A 17,603-nucleotide genomic window follows, 5' to 3' on the forward strand; every position below is an offset into this window, starting at 1 on the left:
GAAATGCTACATGACCAACACTCTTGGGGGCACAATGGATGATTCTGTTGGAAAAACAGGCACTTACACTCAAAAAGTGACTCAGAGCGCTTGGATTCTGAAATCAAAGTTTTAGGAATACCTTACCCCGTGAGTTTCACTTATATTTTCCTTTGTATCCATGCACAGGAGTGATATACGGAGAAATCAACGTCTAGGTCTGAAAGAGCTCTTTCAACAAGTAGAAAATAAGAACATTAACTGGTAAGAAACCATTGTGTCACAGTTCAAGGGACAGTGTTTTTTCTTTCCTAGTGGTCCATAAAATGGCATGTTTGACAAATGGCCTCTTAGCATTGATGAAAAAGGTGTGCTCCAGAAACAAGGGAGATCAGTGACGATCAAGAGTGAGGGAGGAAGACAAACAACTAGGTGAACTCCCTGGCCTAGGGGATGGGGCAGGGTAAAGGTGGGAGGGGCAAAGAAGGGAAGGGGGGCATAGGGGAGGCCATTTAAAGGTCATAGAGCCAAGATCTAGGTCAATGGGCAAGCCCGTGCGGCAGGAAGGACGAGGACAGTGAGACTTCAAGGCATCCCATGCTGAGCCAACAATCTCACCATCCAGGACAGCCCTATAAATCCCCCTACATGAGAGTCATCTGCACTTACCCAAATCCTGATAATAGATTGCTTAATTTATGGGCAGCTCCAAAACGCAGGCCTTTAATTTGCAGCAGTTCCTCAAGGGCTCATAGGGCAACTTAGCTAAGAAAGAAAGACCCTTCATTTGAAGTGCATCATTTTTCTAGGCCAGCACCCTGTCAGGAAGAAAAGGTCATTCCGTGGACTGGCCTCTACAGAAGAGATGAAGAAACCTCAATGGCCACTCTTGAGTTTGAAGGCTTCTATGTCCTTTGCTACCATGTAAATGTTCCAGTTGTTTTATCCAGAAATGCACTGGAGGCATGGTACCTAACCCCATAAAAACTCTAATGGCCCCTCATAAGTGCCAATGGCCTCTATAAGAAGCAGATGCATGCTCTCAACTTGAGAACCAGCATGAGCTACAATTTCCCACAGTTCCACCTCCCTAAATGCCTGTGGGCAATGAAGTCGCATCTCTATTTTATTTTCCACAGATACTACAGATCACAAAGCCTCAACATTACCCACACTGCCAAGAATAACCTCCCTCTCCAAAGTCCAAGTACCTGGTAGGCTTCTGACCTGTGTTTTCCTGCAAATGTCAATCAACAACCCCACCACCATCACCCACCCACAGCAACTCACCAAGATCACATCGTGGTGGAAATCCCGTGCTGGGACAGGTGCTCAAGGGCCCAAGAGAATTTCTCATTAAATGATAATGTATGTGGAGAGCACTCTACGAATGTGCGATGTTCTTTAATGGCGTGCCTGACAACCAACGGCTTCCCCAATCCAACTTGGTGCTTCCCAGAAGTCAGCTCAGGAATCAAGAAATGAGATTGTTCCACAAGCATATTCTAAGAAGCCGATCGGCAAAGTAAACTGCTGGCACCTCAAACAGTCACAGGTCCGTGGTTGGGGGTGGGGGTATGAGAATACACATGACATGTCAGCCGATGTTAAAGTCATCCAGGAGACCATGTTGTACGAGAACAGATGACCCAAGACGTCCACCACTAGAAAACCAAAGGCAACAACCCTTGGGAAGGAAAACCAGCTTGTTTAGTTAGCAAAAGAAACCAAGGAGTATAGAGATCACCAAAAAAAGAGGCTAGACAAAGCTGAAAACAGGAGCTACTTCTGAAGCAAAGTGAGCCACAGAGACTCACCTTCCCCATGAACCTATGGGATCACCAATTGAACACTGCAAACTACCCCTCCACCCAATTCCTAATCCCCATATGCTGCTCTACTTTTTCCCACAGCACTTAGCATCTTTTCCCCGGCTATGTAATCGACTTTATGACGCTTACTGTCTAGCTTTCCCCAGGCCCCCACTAGAATGAAAGCTCCACGAGTATAGCGATTTTGTGTCTGTTATGTTCACTGGTGTACTTACTTCCAAACACCCAAGCAGTGTCTGGACAGGTAAACTAAAGATAGCATTCTTGGTACCTCCATACCTGGGGTTAATCCTTAAGATTAAGTACATGGTCAAAGGTCAGGGAATCTTCACACTGTTAAGAGAACAAGGTCAAGTTCCACTCTGAGGACACAGGGGGTGAGCACACACCAATGCATTCAATTTTGTTCTCTAGGGAGGAGAGGCCCTTGCCAGGCCCAGTTGATCCCAGAACCCACTCATGAGGGTACAGGGGTGCAATTGCCAAGATATTCCTCCTCCTTGAGAAAGCTCACATAGTAGATGCTCAAGAAATATTCACTGAAAGAATGAATGAAAAGGATCAGAGCCTGTTTTCACTTCTGCCCCTGTCAGAGGAGCAGCTGAGGACTACCGTTCTGGACAGGCAGAGGCCTGGAGGGTAAGAACAAAAATTTGACAGAACAAAAGATAAAAATGAAGAAAAGAGCAAAACGGACGAGCGCTACTATCAAAGCATTCCCGTGAGGGCATCTGCTCCAAGATGCCTTCCAAGAACGTTCTGAAATGATGCGGCAAGACGAGGGCACTGCCAAGGAGGCCCAGGGTGCGAGAAGAAGCCACATCCCACACCCCTGGCTGGCAGAAACGCGCGGCCCAGCATGCAGACAAACCCCCCACTGCCTTCGGAGCCCCGGGGGAGACGTCTCCTGCCAGACAATCCTGGATGCACCTCCTGCCAGCTCTGTGACCTCGGGAAAGCCACTTAACCTTTCTGTGCTTCAGTTTCTTAAACAGTAAAATAGGAGAAATAAAAGGGCTGCCACGAGGGGTAAATGGGAATGCACCTGGCCCGCAGTGCGTGCTACGAAAGTGTTTATTAAGTTTTCAAAGTTAAAACTCACATCAGCCCTCCCGAAAAGCACAGGGAAAAGAAATGAAATCAAAGGTAACAGTGACTATGGCAGTAGTTCTCATGGAGGGTGACTCTGCCCACCCGCCTACCCCCCACACACGGCAATGTCTGCAGACATTTTTAGTTGTTACAACTTGGCAGGGCTGGGGGAAGGGGTCCTACTGGCACGCAGTGGGTACAGGCCAGGAAGCTGCTAGACGTCCCACAATGCAGAGGGCAGCCTTCCGCAACAAAAAATTATCCAGCCCAAAATGTCCATGGTGCCGTAACTGAAAAACTCTGAATAAGAGCAACCCATGCCCCCCAAGTACCTTTGTCCCTGCCCAAACACATGTTCTGATTTGGGCTCTGGAAATTCAGAACTCTACCCCCATTCCTCCTGGCCAATCCTCCTCTGTAGGAGTTAGGGACAGGAAACTGCTGGCCCTGGCAGGACCAGGTAGCTAGCAAGAGTGGCCTAGGACAGACTCCCCGCTCCATGGGGAGCTCCCAGAAGGCAGGTCTGGAAGGGACAGTTCACCAGGGCAGGCAGGCAGCCCAGCAAGGGCAGGCTGAGCTATGAGTGATCAGCCCAGTTCCCAGCTCCCAGGCAGTCACCCCTCAACTGCTTCTTCCTGACAGCTGGCCTCAGTAAGACACAGGGCTCACACAACTCCCAAAGCCTGGGTAAGCTTTTTAAATGTAAGCTCATAAGTGAGAATCTCTGTGACAGTTTTTGTTTTTTTCAAAATCCAGCCCTGATGAGTCACTGCTGTCTACATTTTGGCATGCTAAGAAATCCAATCTGCACGAGATGACCCTGCTTCTGGGGCCCGCACTACCACTGCACTTGGCTGAGTGCAGAAAGGCCAAGTGTGACACCCTGTGCTATGGGAGGCAAGTGCCAGGCAGGGGCACAGCGCCACCTGCCTCGCTGGGGCGGGGAGCCCTGGAACAGGAGAGGGGCCTCCACCAGGGAAGACAGATTAGTGCCTTAAACCTGTTTTGTTTCACTTTTTCCTAGAAATGGGCACATGGTCTACAAAGGAGAAAGGTGCAGAAAGCTATCTTGACTGGACAGGTAAACTAAAGATAGCATTCCTAGTGCCTCCACACCTGGGGTTAATCTTTAAGATCAAGCACATGGCCAAAGGTCAGGGAATTTTCACACTGCTAAGAGAACATGGTCAAGTTCTGCTCTGAGGACACAAGTAGTGAGCACACACCAATGCATTCAATGGCATTCTCCAGGGAGGAGACAGCCTCGCCAGGCCCAGCCTTTCCCGAACCCCCTCGGGAGGGCATGGGGCCACAACTGCCAAGACATCCCTCCTCCTTCAGAACCCTCACCAACAAGGCAGTCTACAGGCAGGGACCCAAGACTACAATAGTAGAACAAGGATTCCCAACAGCAGCACAGAATCGAGGACTTACTCAAGGGGATGGGGATCTTTCGGTCATGGAAATGAGACCAGGCCTCCTTCGAGCCAAGTGGCACATTTGCAGGGGTGACAATCAGCATGTTTAACTACCACCATGGCATGGGTACAGAAGCAGGTCCGAGAGGCCCCCAAGGTGGCAGGATTCAACCCTTTAGTTGCTGAACGTGGGAAAGGGAACCCAAGGGAGGACCAGGGTAGCCAGGAGCTGGGGGGCACTCGGTGGTCTCGAGATAGTGGCATATTTCATAACCAGCATGGAAGTATCTCACTATTAAATCTACGTGGCATGGCTGTATGGGTGTGTTCCCATCTGGATACTGTCCAGCTTGTACATCTCAGCATCATCCAAGCAAAAAGAGCTTTCAGAACAGGCTTCACAAGGACAAAAGCAGAAAAACCAAAAGGGAGAGCGTGCTTGGCCAGGTTTGCCTGTTTTCTCACCACGCGAATTCTGCTGGGCTCGCCAAGAGACTGCACAGGTTTTTCCCAGGAATACCCTACCTCCTTCCTAGGACCCCAGTCAACTGCTTACGCCTGTGTCTCTGCCCCAGGCACCCTCGCCGCACCCCCACCTCCTTCCACTAAGCCCACTGCCTCTGGATTTGCTAGAAGTTATGCCGGACAGCAGCCATGCCTGCTTTGCCACTGACATTGACATGTTCCCCAGTGACTTCTCTCCCCGCAAAAATCTGAAAAACACGAGCAGTAGCAATGAGAAAATATACATATGCCTTCCCCTCCACCCCGTAATCATTTTTCTGACCACCTCTCAAATACCTCTTCCTCTGATCCAAATGGAGACCCGCCACCCCAGGAGCTAGGGTGGAGAGATGTGCAGAGGGCCTGAAGCCCCCACACCACCCTTCCCGTCTTCCCAGGTGTCCCCCAACCCCCAGGCCAAGGTCTGACAGAGCCTGGGCAAGTCAACTCCATTCGGTGCTGGGTATGGCAGCTTCTTTTTCACTTTTTGCTAGAAGGTCCAGGAAAGAGCTCGTTACTTTTGCACTGTTTAGCAGTCACAATCTGTTTCCATTATGTTTGAGCACCCGGAGGCAGCCACAACATAACTCCGGAAAAGGGAAACTTTATTTTCTTTAAAGAGAGAAGTTTATATTACAGTACCATTTGTCAGATTCTCTGGCTATACAGTATTCTTCCCCCGCTACTGTCCTCCCTACCTCAGCTTCAAACTCTCATTTCAAATGGACTTTCTTTAAATTCCAAACCAATCATGGCAAGGAGTTGCATGGGTCTCCCCTTTCACACCCACCCTCAGACATGCTCGCAGATGTGCCGCCGCCCTTAAACTGCATGGCAGCCTCACACTCAAACGCAAACCGCACACACTGTCAGTGATCACAGCCACCATCCCTTCCGACAGGAGGAGCAGGGCTGCAGAGGGCGGCTGGGGGAGCCCACAGCCATCTCCCTACCACAAGAAATCCCTGCTCAGGGACACGTCCATCAGTGACACTCCAGTTGCCCAACCAGCGGCAACGCAAGCTGCACCCTGCACCCGCTTTCTTGCTGACTGCCCACTAATGGGAACTCTGACGCCACACCTGGGTACAAGAGAGCTGGTACGGTGTCTGGACAACTTTCCAAAAAGCCAGTCCTTGGCAGCATCAAGGTTCACAGCACAAACTCCAAACGAACCAATCAGATCAATCTCAAAAGTAAGGACGAGGGATTAAAAAAAAAAGAAAAGAAATTGTTTCTGAAAACAATTTTCCAGAAATCAAGAAGACATTTATGATTCCTGGTTCACTAAATTTTCAAGGGGATATTCAAGGTTTTCTCTTTTTTTTAGATACCAGTTATTCAATACCCACTATATGCAAGCACCTACTAATAGTATTTAATTCTCCCAAAAAAGGCCACCAGGTAAGAATGAGTATCCCCACTATAAAGATGAGGAAACTGAGGGTCAGGAGGTTCAGTAAATCAGTAAAGGTCACTAAGCAGAAAGAGGCAGAGGGTCTTAGTGCCAAGAAGTGGATCTGTGGCATTTCCCTCCATTTGGGTGCTGACTGCCCAGCTCAAACCATTACTGGTTCCCTGTGATCAACCAAATCAAGGACCAGTAGGTAAGTCAGTCTGGCATTTGAAGCTTCCTACAATTTAGTTCCAAATTCTTCCAATTCTACACCCTGATGTTGCCCCACATGAGGACCAGGTCCCAGCCACATGAGGTTCTTCACCATTCCGAGAAGTGACCGGCACCCTCCCCCATACCCTCTCAATGCTGCCGACAAGATCCTGCCCAAAGTCCCCCACCCTCGGACTCCCAGGCTAGCGCTGCAGCATCTGTGCCAGCTCAGTGAAGAAGGGTGACGCTACTGTGGAAAATGAACAAGCTGCTGGGGCCCTGGGCCACGGTCCTCAGCTTTCTCTGACCTCCATGTACACAGGGACACAAGGAAGGACCGGGTCTTGGGCTCCGCACACGCTTTCAGCAGTGACCATTCTTTGCATACTGGAAAACCCTTCCCTTTCCATCCTAGACAGCCGCACTTCACCCAGAGGCAGCTTCATTTCAACAGAAATCCGGTCCTCTTTTCTGAGGCTCCATCCACTGCCAACATACCAGGGCCCAGGGGAGACTTAACGTGATGAAAATTTTAAAGCATTTAAGATGCTCAAAGGAAAGGCATCCTTGAAGTGCAAATCATCAATTTAGCGGGGGAAAGAGCAAAATATGGGGGGAGGGGTATCAACAGAAATGTAAATGAAATGTAATTTTAAACAATATTATGCATAAATTGCTTTAACACACATATCCTGAATCTCAGCACCGAGCTGTGCAGCAATGCCTGGAGTTGGTTTTCAGCACTCACTCCTGCTTCGTTTAGTAAATCTGCAATCTGAGGTGAGCTGGCTTTCTGGGTTTTGCCAAATGGAGAATAACAGTTCTGTGATGAGTTATTTAACAAGCAGGGCACACAATGCCGAGTCTGGCTTGGGCTGCTGAAGCAGCAGAAATCCTATCAGACTCCCCTCAGACAATCCCCAAAGCCTGATACTGCAGCCTGGTACCCTGTGAAAACATCAGGATGTGGAGAAACTGGCTAAACACAGAATGGGAGCCCTGACTTGAACAGTATAAAACAAGAGAAGAAATATAAATCCACTTATCTCAGGAAAAAAAAACTATAGCTAGTATTTAAATTCTGCTTTTCCATGCTTGGCCTCCTATCTTTTTCATGTCCATACTTTACAAGACAAACAGACCACATATTTTCTTTTATCATGAGGATGAACTAAATTTGGAGAGGCTTCTAATGTCTAAACCCACTGGGACAATTCAGGAGGGGAGAAGACTACACAGTTTTCCTAAGACCAGCGACTGAGGACAGCAGGGCTCCACTTACCCCTCCAGGAACTGTCCTAGGGCTTCCCCTCTTGTCTTGGGGTCCACCGCACTAAGTTAGTAAGTCTTCTACTGCAATTTCAAAAGCTATCGCATTTATATACTTCTTCCTCAATCGACAAATCACTAAATCATTCTAAGGGCTAGGATTAAATTTTACGGTTCGTTGACAGAAAGAATAGAATCCCAAATCACCAATCCATGTATAATTGTTCATTTCTCCCCACTTTTTCTACATGGTGTCAGTATTGCCACCAGGCCACAAAGAATTCTTGTATTTTTTAAACTAAGAATCATACCTCAGAGATGTCTGAAGACTTCTACATGGAAGACCCCTTAAAGCTGTGGTTCCCAGCCCCTGGGCCTTAGCCTGGTACCAGTCCAGCCCTGTTAGGAACCAGCCCTCAAATCATCCCTGAGCTCCACCTCCCCCATCCACTCCCTGTCCATGGAAAAACTGTCTTCCATGAAACTTACGAACTGGGCCGCACAGCAAGAGGTGAGTGAGCAGGCTTCATCTGTATTTATAGGTGCTCCCCATTGCTTGCATCACCGCCTGATTTTTGCCCTGAGCTCCCATCTCCCTTCCCCTACCAATCCGTGGAAAAATTGTCTTCCATGAAACCGAACCCTGGCCGAAAAAGTTGGGGACAGCTGCCTTAAAGCATTGAAGCCCATCAGAGTGAAAAACCACTGCCTGGGAAGCTAACACACACTTGCTCTTTCTAATCACCTGTACTAATGAAAGTGGCAGACCAAGGAAGGAGAAACACCAAGGGTGGTGTACGTGTTTGGTCTTCTTTGCATAAAAGGCAAAAAGCTTTGCCAGGTCTCACCAGCACACCAGGCTATATGAGTAGCCAGGGCGCAGTTTACCGGGAAGCAAAGTTTTTAAAATCATTCCAGTTTAACATGAACACAGTTTTCACAGGACTGCACTGCTTCCACTGGCTGCGTGCTCTTTACTGTTTAAGAATAAACAAATAGGGTCTTCACTTACACATACAATTTCAAAAAACAAAAAAAAAAAGGGCTGAGAGTACCAAGTCAGCTCAGACGCAAGCTAGGTCAATTCAGCACACAGAAAGACTGTTTTCATTTTTGCCCTCTAGATAAAGCAAATCCATGAGATATACCAAAAGCCAAGTAAGACACCTACCTCCACCTAGTACCTTCAGCTTGGAATGAATGAATGAAGCAATGAAGGAAACCTCTAAAGCAGCCAAATCTCAGCATTGACCCTTAGGGGTCTGACTTCAAGGCTAAAGTCTGTCCCTGTAGTCAGTCCTGTTTGGTTTGTTCCGGGACACCATTCCCTTGTCCAACCTAACCCGTACCCCACCTCCACTAACTCACAATTTCCTGGGCTTGCAGTGATACAAAACATCAAAGGAATGAGCGTTATGGGATTTTTGGAAAAGATAACGCTGCTTTCAAAGCCGATTAGCCAGCAAAACAGAACAAACACCTTCGACCTGCATGTGCACAAGCCCAGCGCCCGAAGCTCTGCTCTCTGGGGGGCGCACGGCCGCAGGACCGCGCCGTCCGGGCTTCTCCCGGCGCAATTCCTCCAGAAGACCCGGGGGGCCCATCCGGAGTGCGGGACGACGCCGTGGAACCGCACAGAGGCTCACACGCTCTCCATAGCCTCATCACGCGGCCCCTGGAGCAGGTCGAAACACACCCACAGAAGACGGACCCCATCCGTGTAAGCGCAGGAGGCCACGTCCGGCCCGCGTGCGAGGCTGGGGCCCGGCTGGGCAGAGCGTAACGCAGGGGCCGCGAGGGGCTGCCCGTACCCGGCCTCGCCCGGGGTGCAGGGGCGCGGTGGCCCCTGTTTACGCCGGCCCGGGGTTTTATCTGGCAGAGGAGTGACTGCGCCCCCGCCCCCTGAACACAAGGAGCAGAGAAGGTGGCAGAAGCCCGTAGCCCACCCCCCGCGGAGTGACAAGGGGCAGAGGGTGAGGATTTGCGGCCGCTTGTGTGGAAGGGCTGAAAAGAAACTTGGACTCCTCTCCCCTGATGTACACGACGCGCTGGGAAGGCGGCCGCCTCTCCCCTCCCACCCGCTTTGTGTTTCCAACACCCCCATCCCTAAACTTCCCACCACAAGCGATGAGGACCCCGCGGCCGGACGAGACCCCAGTTACGTGGAGCAAGGAGAGGGGCGACGTCGCGGGCGGTGAGGGAAAGAAAGGCTGCGTCGGCCGCCCTCTCCGGAGCCGGAGTGAGCAGAGGGGCCGGCGCACCCCCGGCCCGGGCGCCCGCGGGGAGGCCGGGGCGGGGCAGGCGGCCGGAGCGGAGGTCCGGGCAGAGGAGTGCGGGAGCGGCGGGCCCGCGGTGGGCCCGGCGGGGCAGGGACGCGGGTGGGGTGGCCCGGGGGCCGGGCCGTGGCGGGCGCTCACTCACCTTCCTGCCTGCGCCGCCGCCCGCGCCCCCGGCCAGCGCGGAGCCGCCCCCCGAGTACATGTAGTAGGCGATGCCCAGCACCCACAGGAAGGCGAAGCAGAGCAGCATCCGCGAGCGCCGCCGCATTCTCCCGACTCGGCCGCCGGCCGCGGCCGCTGCTCGCGAGTGCTGCCTGGGCCGGCCGCGGGCGCTGGGCGGCGGAGCGCAGGAAGGGGAAGGGCGCGGCGGCGGCTCCTCCTCCCGCCGGGGCTGCTGCGCGGCGGCGCGCACTGGGCACCCGAGCTCCGCCCCGGGCCGGCAGCGCCGCGCGGCGCCCGAGCAGGAAGCGGCGGCCTAGAGGCAGCGAGGGGGTCAGGGAGCAGAGGGCGACCAATCGGCGGCGCCTGCGGGGGCCCGGGCGCGGGCCGCGGGAGGGGACCGCCGCGTCTCCATGGCTGCGGCACGCCGCGCTCCGCCGGGGGTGCCTGGGCGCCGCCCCGCCCCTCTGCGTGCGCCCGGCCGCCGGCCGTCCCCTCCCCCGTGAGTGACAGGTGGCTGCCCCGGGACGCGGGAGGAGCGCGCGCACACGTGCGCACACAGGCGTGCACACGCACACGGGGACTCTCGGTTACTGGGGCACTGGGGGCCTCAGCCCTTTCCTGCCCACATTGTCACCTCCTCAGTCCTTGGTCTTCGGGACCACCCCGGACCCTTAACAAGCTCTCTTATTGGCCAACGGACCTGACTTTTTTTGGTGCAAACCCCCCTCCCGGACTTTGCTGCAGTTTCTCGCTAATCTTGCAACAAAACATCCCAGATCCCCTGGTGTCAATTAATTAATTTATTTATTTAGGCAGAGGTGGGAGCCTTGAGGTAGAAACTGTGAAGGTAATTTTCAAAGGAACATTTTTCTGGGGATGCACAGAACTCTTAATAGCAGGGGTGTTGCTGTTTTAAATAAACATGACATGAGAAAGAAGGAAGACATTGTATATTTTTTAAATCTTTTCGTTTTTGCTAGTTGCTTTCAGTACACTAGGTGTCTTTAAAAGATACAAGAAAACAGCTCTCTCTTGTAACAGAATCTGTGTAACCTTGGTGGTGCCCTTGTAACATGCAAAGTTTCCAGTGTTCTAAGAAAGAAATGTTACTTAGTACTTGATATATTAAATGTTTTCAGGAGCTTCCCAGCCTAGGGAATAATGGCATCTGCCTGAATGTAAATCTCTGCGCATTTCCTCAACAAAACAAAAACACAAATAAGCCTTCAGCATTGCTAAGAGAGAATGCCATGAAGTGAACTTCAATTTACTTCGGCAGAAGGAAAAAAAAGACGTCAAATTCCAACAGAGCTCCCTCCACTATTACTAGGAACTTAAGTGAAGCACCGGGTTTGTCACCTCTAAAAAGAGAAAGTCCAACACCAAGAACTAAAAACTGAACACAGGTTGAGAACTTTATTGATCAAGGAGAGAGATTTGAAAGAAAGTGGAACAAAAGTTGGCTGCCTTGAAGAAGGCTTGCTTCTGGGGAAAAGTAAGATAAATAGAAAAAAGGTAATGCCCTTCAGAGGCCTGGCAGTGAAGGAAAAGAAGGAAGTCAGAAGGAAAAATTGAAGATCTTATAGAAATAAAACAGAAGACAATCCTCTCCCAAACAGCGACGTTATCTATTAAAAACTGCACTTCAGTACACAGATAAAAGAAAGCTCTCTTGACCTGGGAACTTGCCTCAAAACGCCTAGTAACAGAAAAACATCAAATCAACTGCATACAAAGATATAAAAAGAAAACATAAAATTAATCACATATCTGATGATGAAAAAATGAATCATAATATTTCAGCTGATGAAACCCACCCCAATAAAATCCGTGAAGCAGAAGAAAATTATAATACCACACATCAAACTGAACAAAGTGTCATGTATTCATAATAATTTGCATACACACACACACACACACACACACACACGCACATGTAGCTAGAATCAGAAATTCAAAAACTAAGAACAGACCAGACAAAAATTAAAAAGAAAGGCAACAAGAACTTGATTGAATTCAGGAAAGAAATTGAAAATAGAGGCAAAAATTATCCCAGGAACAAAGAATAATTACAAGATGCCCAAGGGAGAATACATCCAAACAAAATACGTCAAAGGACATTGAAGAATGGCAAGAAAACAATGGAGAAATTGAAAATAAGATAAAGTAAAAGGGCGAGTCAGAAAGAAATGGTTGAAACGAAAGCCAGGAAAGAAGAGCCAAAATACACATAACTGGAGTCACTAAAGTAGAAATGCCAAACAATGAAACAGAATTAAAACTGTAATCCCAGAAAATAATCCAGGAATAAAGAAAATTTCAATCTCTATATCAAAAGTACCTTCCGGGTATCTTAGAAAAAATAGTATGGAATAATCCACTCCAAAATGTATCTTAGTAAAAACTATTAGATTTTAAAGGCAAAACAGATCAAATTACTTATACAGATAAAAATGTAGGCTGGCATCAGACCTCTTAAGAGCAACATGCAAAGCCACGCAACAGTGGAGCAGCATTTATAAGAAACTTAAGGAAAGAAAGTATCAACCAAGGATTTTTATACCCAGCCTTGGCAAACAGATGTGAAATGAGTGCAAAAATTCAGAGAACACCATATACTTGGGCCTTCCCCGAGGAATCTTAGGGAATGAGCTTCCTCTGAGCAAGAGATAACTGAGGAAGCCAGAAAAATGACTAAAGGAGAGCATTTCATATATTCAGTAGATATTAACAGATTAATGTATACACATTATGCTTTCCAATGAAGGAGAACAGGTGCAACTAAAAACCATTGAAGGAGAAGGGAACGAGCAAAGGGGACATAGAATAATGTCACTGACTGTTCCATCGGGAGTAGATGGGTGTGAAAGGATATACTGTATAAAGCTCACAGGCCAGGCACTAAAAGGTTAGAAACAACAACAACAAAAATGAATTAAGGGTAATAGAAAAATACAAATAAAAACCTAACCACTAAAACAAAATATAAATATTCCCAACTATTGGACCCTACTCCAAAACCCCAAAAGTTCTAAACATAGCAAGGAATACACCACCAAATAATGAAAGGGACACAATAAGTATAGCACAATACATGTAATAATTATAGTAGGACATAGTATGACAGAGGTGAACCAAACCATATCAGTCATATCAATTTACAAATGGGCTTAATTTGCTGTTTAAAAGAAAAGTTTTTCAAATGTGGCCATAAAGGAAAACCCAACTCTAAAGAGGCAGGAGCTGTGATCTGCTATCAAACAAAGTAGAACAGGCCGAGAAGTGGAAAGGAGATGAAGAGGGACAATTAATAGCAAAAAGCCTGAACTCCCAATGAACATATGTAAATCGCATATCAGTTAGGAATTGATCACAGAAGTAAATCATTAGAAGTGATATGGAATAAGGTATGCATGATGGGGATTAAAATTTGTATAATATTAGAGGTGGGGGGGAGAATAGACATCTGTTTCCATTGTGCGTGAGGGCTGGCCTGAAGTCACAGTGGTTTACAGACCTGACAGTGAGAAGAAAAGCCGGATGTGACATGGGGAATTGCAAGGACAAAGTAGAAACCTGCAAGGTTAAACTGGATCTCATGAGAACAACTAGAATTCATGAGGACAAACTGGAATCTACCACCTATGTTGATTATGAAAAATGAAACAAAACAAAAAACACAGTGAGATACCACTTCATATCCATTAGGATAGCTATTATATAAAACATTTTTTAAAAACAGAAAATAACAAGTGTTAGCGAGGATGTGGAGAAATTAAAACCCTTGTGCACTGTTGGTGGGAATATAAAATGGTACAGTTACTATGGAAAATAGTATAGCAGCTCCTCAAAAATTGAAACATAGAATTACTATATATGGTCCAGCAAATTCCATTTCTGGGTATATACCTAAAAGAATTGAAAGCAGGGAATTGAACAGATAGTTGTACACCCATGTTCATAGCAGCATTATTTACAGTAGATAAAATGTGGAAGCAGCGCTAGTGTCTATCATCAGATGAATGGATAAACAAAATGTGGTATATTCGTACAATGGAATATTATTCAGCCCTAAAAAGAAAGAAAATTCTAATATGTACCATAACATGGATGAATCTTGAACACGTTATGCTAAGTTAAATGAGCCAGACACAAAAAGACAAATACTGTGTAATTTCACTTATATGAGGTTCCTAGAGTAGTCAAACTCATAGAGACAGAAAGTAGAATGATGTTGCCAGGTGTTCACATGAGGGAAGAATGGGGAGTTATTTTTTAATAGGTATGGAGTTTCAGTTTGGGATGAGAACAAAGTTCTGGAGATGGATGGTGAATGTACTTAATGCCACAGAACTACACACTTAAAAATGGTTAAGATGGCAAATTTTGTGTTATGTATATTTTATTAATACTATGATTAATAAACACACGACGAATTGGAAGAAGTTATTTCCACAACATCATAGATAAAGCGGTAATATTCCTGATATATAAAGAACTTAAACATTGAAGAAAAAAACAAACATCCTATAAAAATGGGCAAAAGTATAAACAGACAATTGATAGTAAAGATCTCAAAAGTGTTCATAAACATATGAAAAGACATTCAACTTCACTCATCATAGAGTTGTAAATTAAAACTACAGAGATACTATTTATCCCACCCCTACCTCCTCAATCAACTGGCAAAAAATCAAAAGCTTGACAAAACATTTTGTCGGCAAGACTACAAGAGAATAAGGAAGGCTTCTATGAACAGATATAGAGTGATTTCCAGGATGTGTTATTAAATGAAAAAAATCAAAGTGCAAGAGAGTATATATCATTTGCTACTTTTTCTGTAAGAAAAAGGGGGAAATAAGAAAACATACATGTATCTGCTTATTTTGGCAAAACACATACTCTCATATGCAATAGTAATAAACTGGAAAACAATGAAATTACCTACAAAGGGATGGAAGGGAAAGGTAGAAGGGGGTAGAAGAAGAAATGACACTTCTCTGAGTATATTTTTTTCCTAGGTTTGACTTTTGGAAATGTGATAATGTTCTACATATTCAAAAAGCAAGATAAAATCAGCAAAGATGGGGAAGGGGACTAAAAATTGAATACAAACAGAAATATATGAACTCAAGTATATTACAAATGAATAACATAGGAGAGTTTAAAAAAAAACCCTGATGTTCGTAAGTTTTAAACAAAGTATTTGAGCTGTATAACCCAGCCTAGAAAATAAAAGAACTGCAAAGAATTTTAAAACTCTTCTTTATGGTTTTTTTTCATAGTGTTATGGGTGTAGCAATTAAACTATTTTATGCATAGTGTGCGACTGAGCAAATGAGAAAATGTATTGTTTGGGGGAGCTAGGGTTTTCACTGTAGAGGAAGAGAGGGAGATACAATACGGAATGGGGGAAGGCACTGAAGATTCCTATGGAGTAGATTTGGAATTAAAGACAACAGTATGAACTTATTATACACACACATATCTATGCTCATATATATGTGCACATGTAAACATATAGATACATATTTCCTAGATCTGTCCCCTGAAAGGGCCCAGTAGCAATGAGCACACTTTATACCCAGATCTTGGTTTCTAAATACCATTTTCCACTCTAAGAAGAGATTTCCTTGGAGAAATGACTGATTGCATGACCGGAGCCTAGAAGGTATTAAATGAGCCTGGAACATCTTATAGTAGAAAGTAAGGAAGGGCAGAGAGAGAGTCAGGGACAGAGACAGATAGCAATGTTAAAAGGACACAGGAGCCAGCTTGAAGGGGCCCCACTGGCTAAATCTAGGACAGTATGTGCATCGAAACAAATATTGAATAAAATATTCATAGTGAGTTCATAGTGATAATAAATAAATGGGGGAGAAAGGAGGACTCTTTCTTTGAGTAGAATACCAACTGGTAAATGTGCAGGGAAGAGTGGATCACCATTTTGCAACCATCGCAGTAAAGATTTGTTAGGGGAAGACTCCTCAGTGGATACAGAAGTGGTGAAGGGAGGGGAGTGTTTGTTCAGAAGGATATTTACAAGGTCTTCGAATGTCTTCCAAAAGAATACTTACTATTTTCGGGGGGAAATCAGTAGCTAGTAGGGAAACTGGACAATACCTTGGCCAGGTGATCAAAACCAACATCACTCATGAGGGTCAGGTGGATTTCCTGAGTCTGCAGAGAGACCCTGAAAAGGATACACATCATGATTTTAGTATTGTGGCCGAGGAATATATAACCTGAATCTAACCATGAATAAATACCAGAAAGAAAAAATACAGGAACATTCTGTAAAATAGCTGGTTTGTGTTCTTCAGAAATGTCACTATTGTGAAAGACAAAGAGTGAGAAAATGCCCGAAATTAATAGACCTAAAGAGACATGATAATTAAAGGCAATACAAGCTCCTGTCCTGGAGGGTGAAAATGCCTGGAGAACATGAATAGGACAATGGACTAGAGAGCAGGTAGGAGCATGATGTTGAGATGGGGGTTCAGCAAGACTAAGTTTCCTACAGTTCCTGAAACAAAGGACGGGATACAAAAGAACCGGATGAAACCAAGTGAGACCAAGATGGAGGAGAAACCGACCACTGCCTGATTTTGCAGCTCATTCTACACTAATTATAATGCATTAACAAGCTAAAATAAACTCCCACCGGCGCCATGAAAATCCCTGAATGTTATCTTATATGGTATGAAAAGAGGAGGAATGCCCAATTCCTGGAAACCTCTGCCCTTTCCCTAGGAAATCCATGAGTAATCTACCCCTTATTTAGCATATAATCAAGAGATAGCCATAAGTAGAGTTTGCCAGCAATATACAGGGGCTACTTTGTCTATGGGGTAGCCTGCTTGCTGTTTGTTTGTTTAATAAATATTGCTTTCATTTCCAACTTACAGCTCATGCTTGCATTGTTTTCTGCAAGAAGCCAAGAACCCTCTTGGCCTTCAGGACAGACCCCAGTTTTGGGATCCACTTTCTGGTGTCAGTGTTATATACTATGGTATACTGTAATAAATAGTAAAGTGTTAAATTTTCTGATTTTTCTAACTGTACTATAGTCACATAGGAGAATGTTCTTGCTCTTATGAAATATGAACTGAAGTATCAAAGGTTAAAGGAGTGTGATCTATATTAGCACAAGCTGTTCTCAAAAGATTCAGAAAAAATATAGAGGATGATAAAAAATAAATGTGGCAAAGTATTTTAAAATGGTGAGTCTGGGTAAAGGACGTATGTAAATTCTCTGTATTATTTTTGCAACTTTTCTGTAAGTTTGGAATTATTTACTTTAAAAAGTGATTGATTTTACTTGCAGTGTGGTAGAGCCTGATTATATTAGGAAAGATTCAGAAACCTGAAATCTTTCAGCTAAAGCTATAGAACCCAGGCTTCTACACTCCACCACAACTTGCTTCCCTAGGCTGCTGGCATACATACAATTCCTCCT

The 17,603-nt window shown here is 46.1% G+C and overlaps 1 protein-coding gene across 1 annotated transcript in view; it reads right to left on the minus strand.

Annotated features, from left to right (window-relative positions):
* Positions 1 to 10,373, minus strand: part of GALNT2 (polypeptide N-acetylgalactosaminyltransferase 2) — a 194,874-nt gene extending 184,501 nt beyond the window's left edge. The window contains exon 1 of the mRNA XM_012660276.1: positions 10,125 to 10,373. Within this exon, the coding sequence (XP_012515730.1) occupies positions 10,125 to 10,250 (126 nt within the window). The 5' untranslated portion in view covers positions 10,251 to 10,373. The remainder of the gene's footprint in view (positions 1 to 10,124) is intronic.
* Between the last annotated feature and the right edge of the window lie 7,230 nt (positions 10,374 to 17,603).

The sequence above is a fragment of the Propithecus coquereli genome, unplaced genomic scaffold (genome assembly GCF_000956105.1).
Source record: "Propithecus coquereli isolate 6110/MARCELLA unplaced genomic scaffold, Pcoq_1.0 Scaffold66, whole genome shotgun sequence".
Taxonomy (NCBI): domain Eukaryota; kingdom Metazoa; phylum Chordata; class Mammalia; order Primates; family Indriidae; genus Propithecus; species Propithecus coquereli.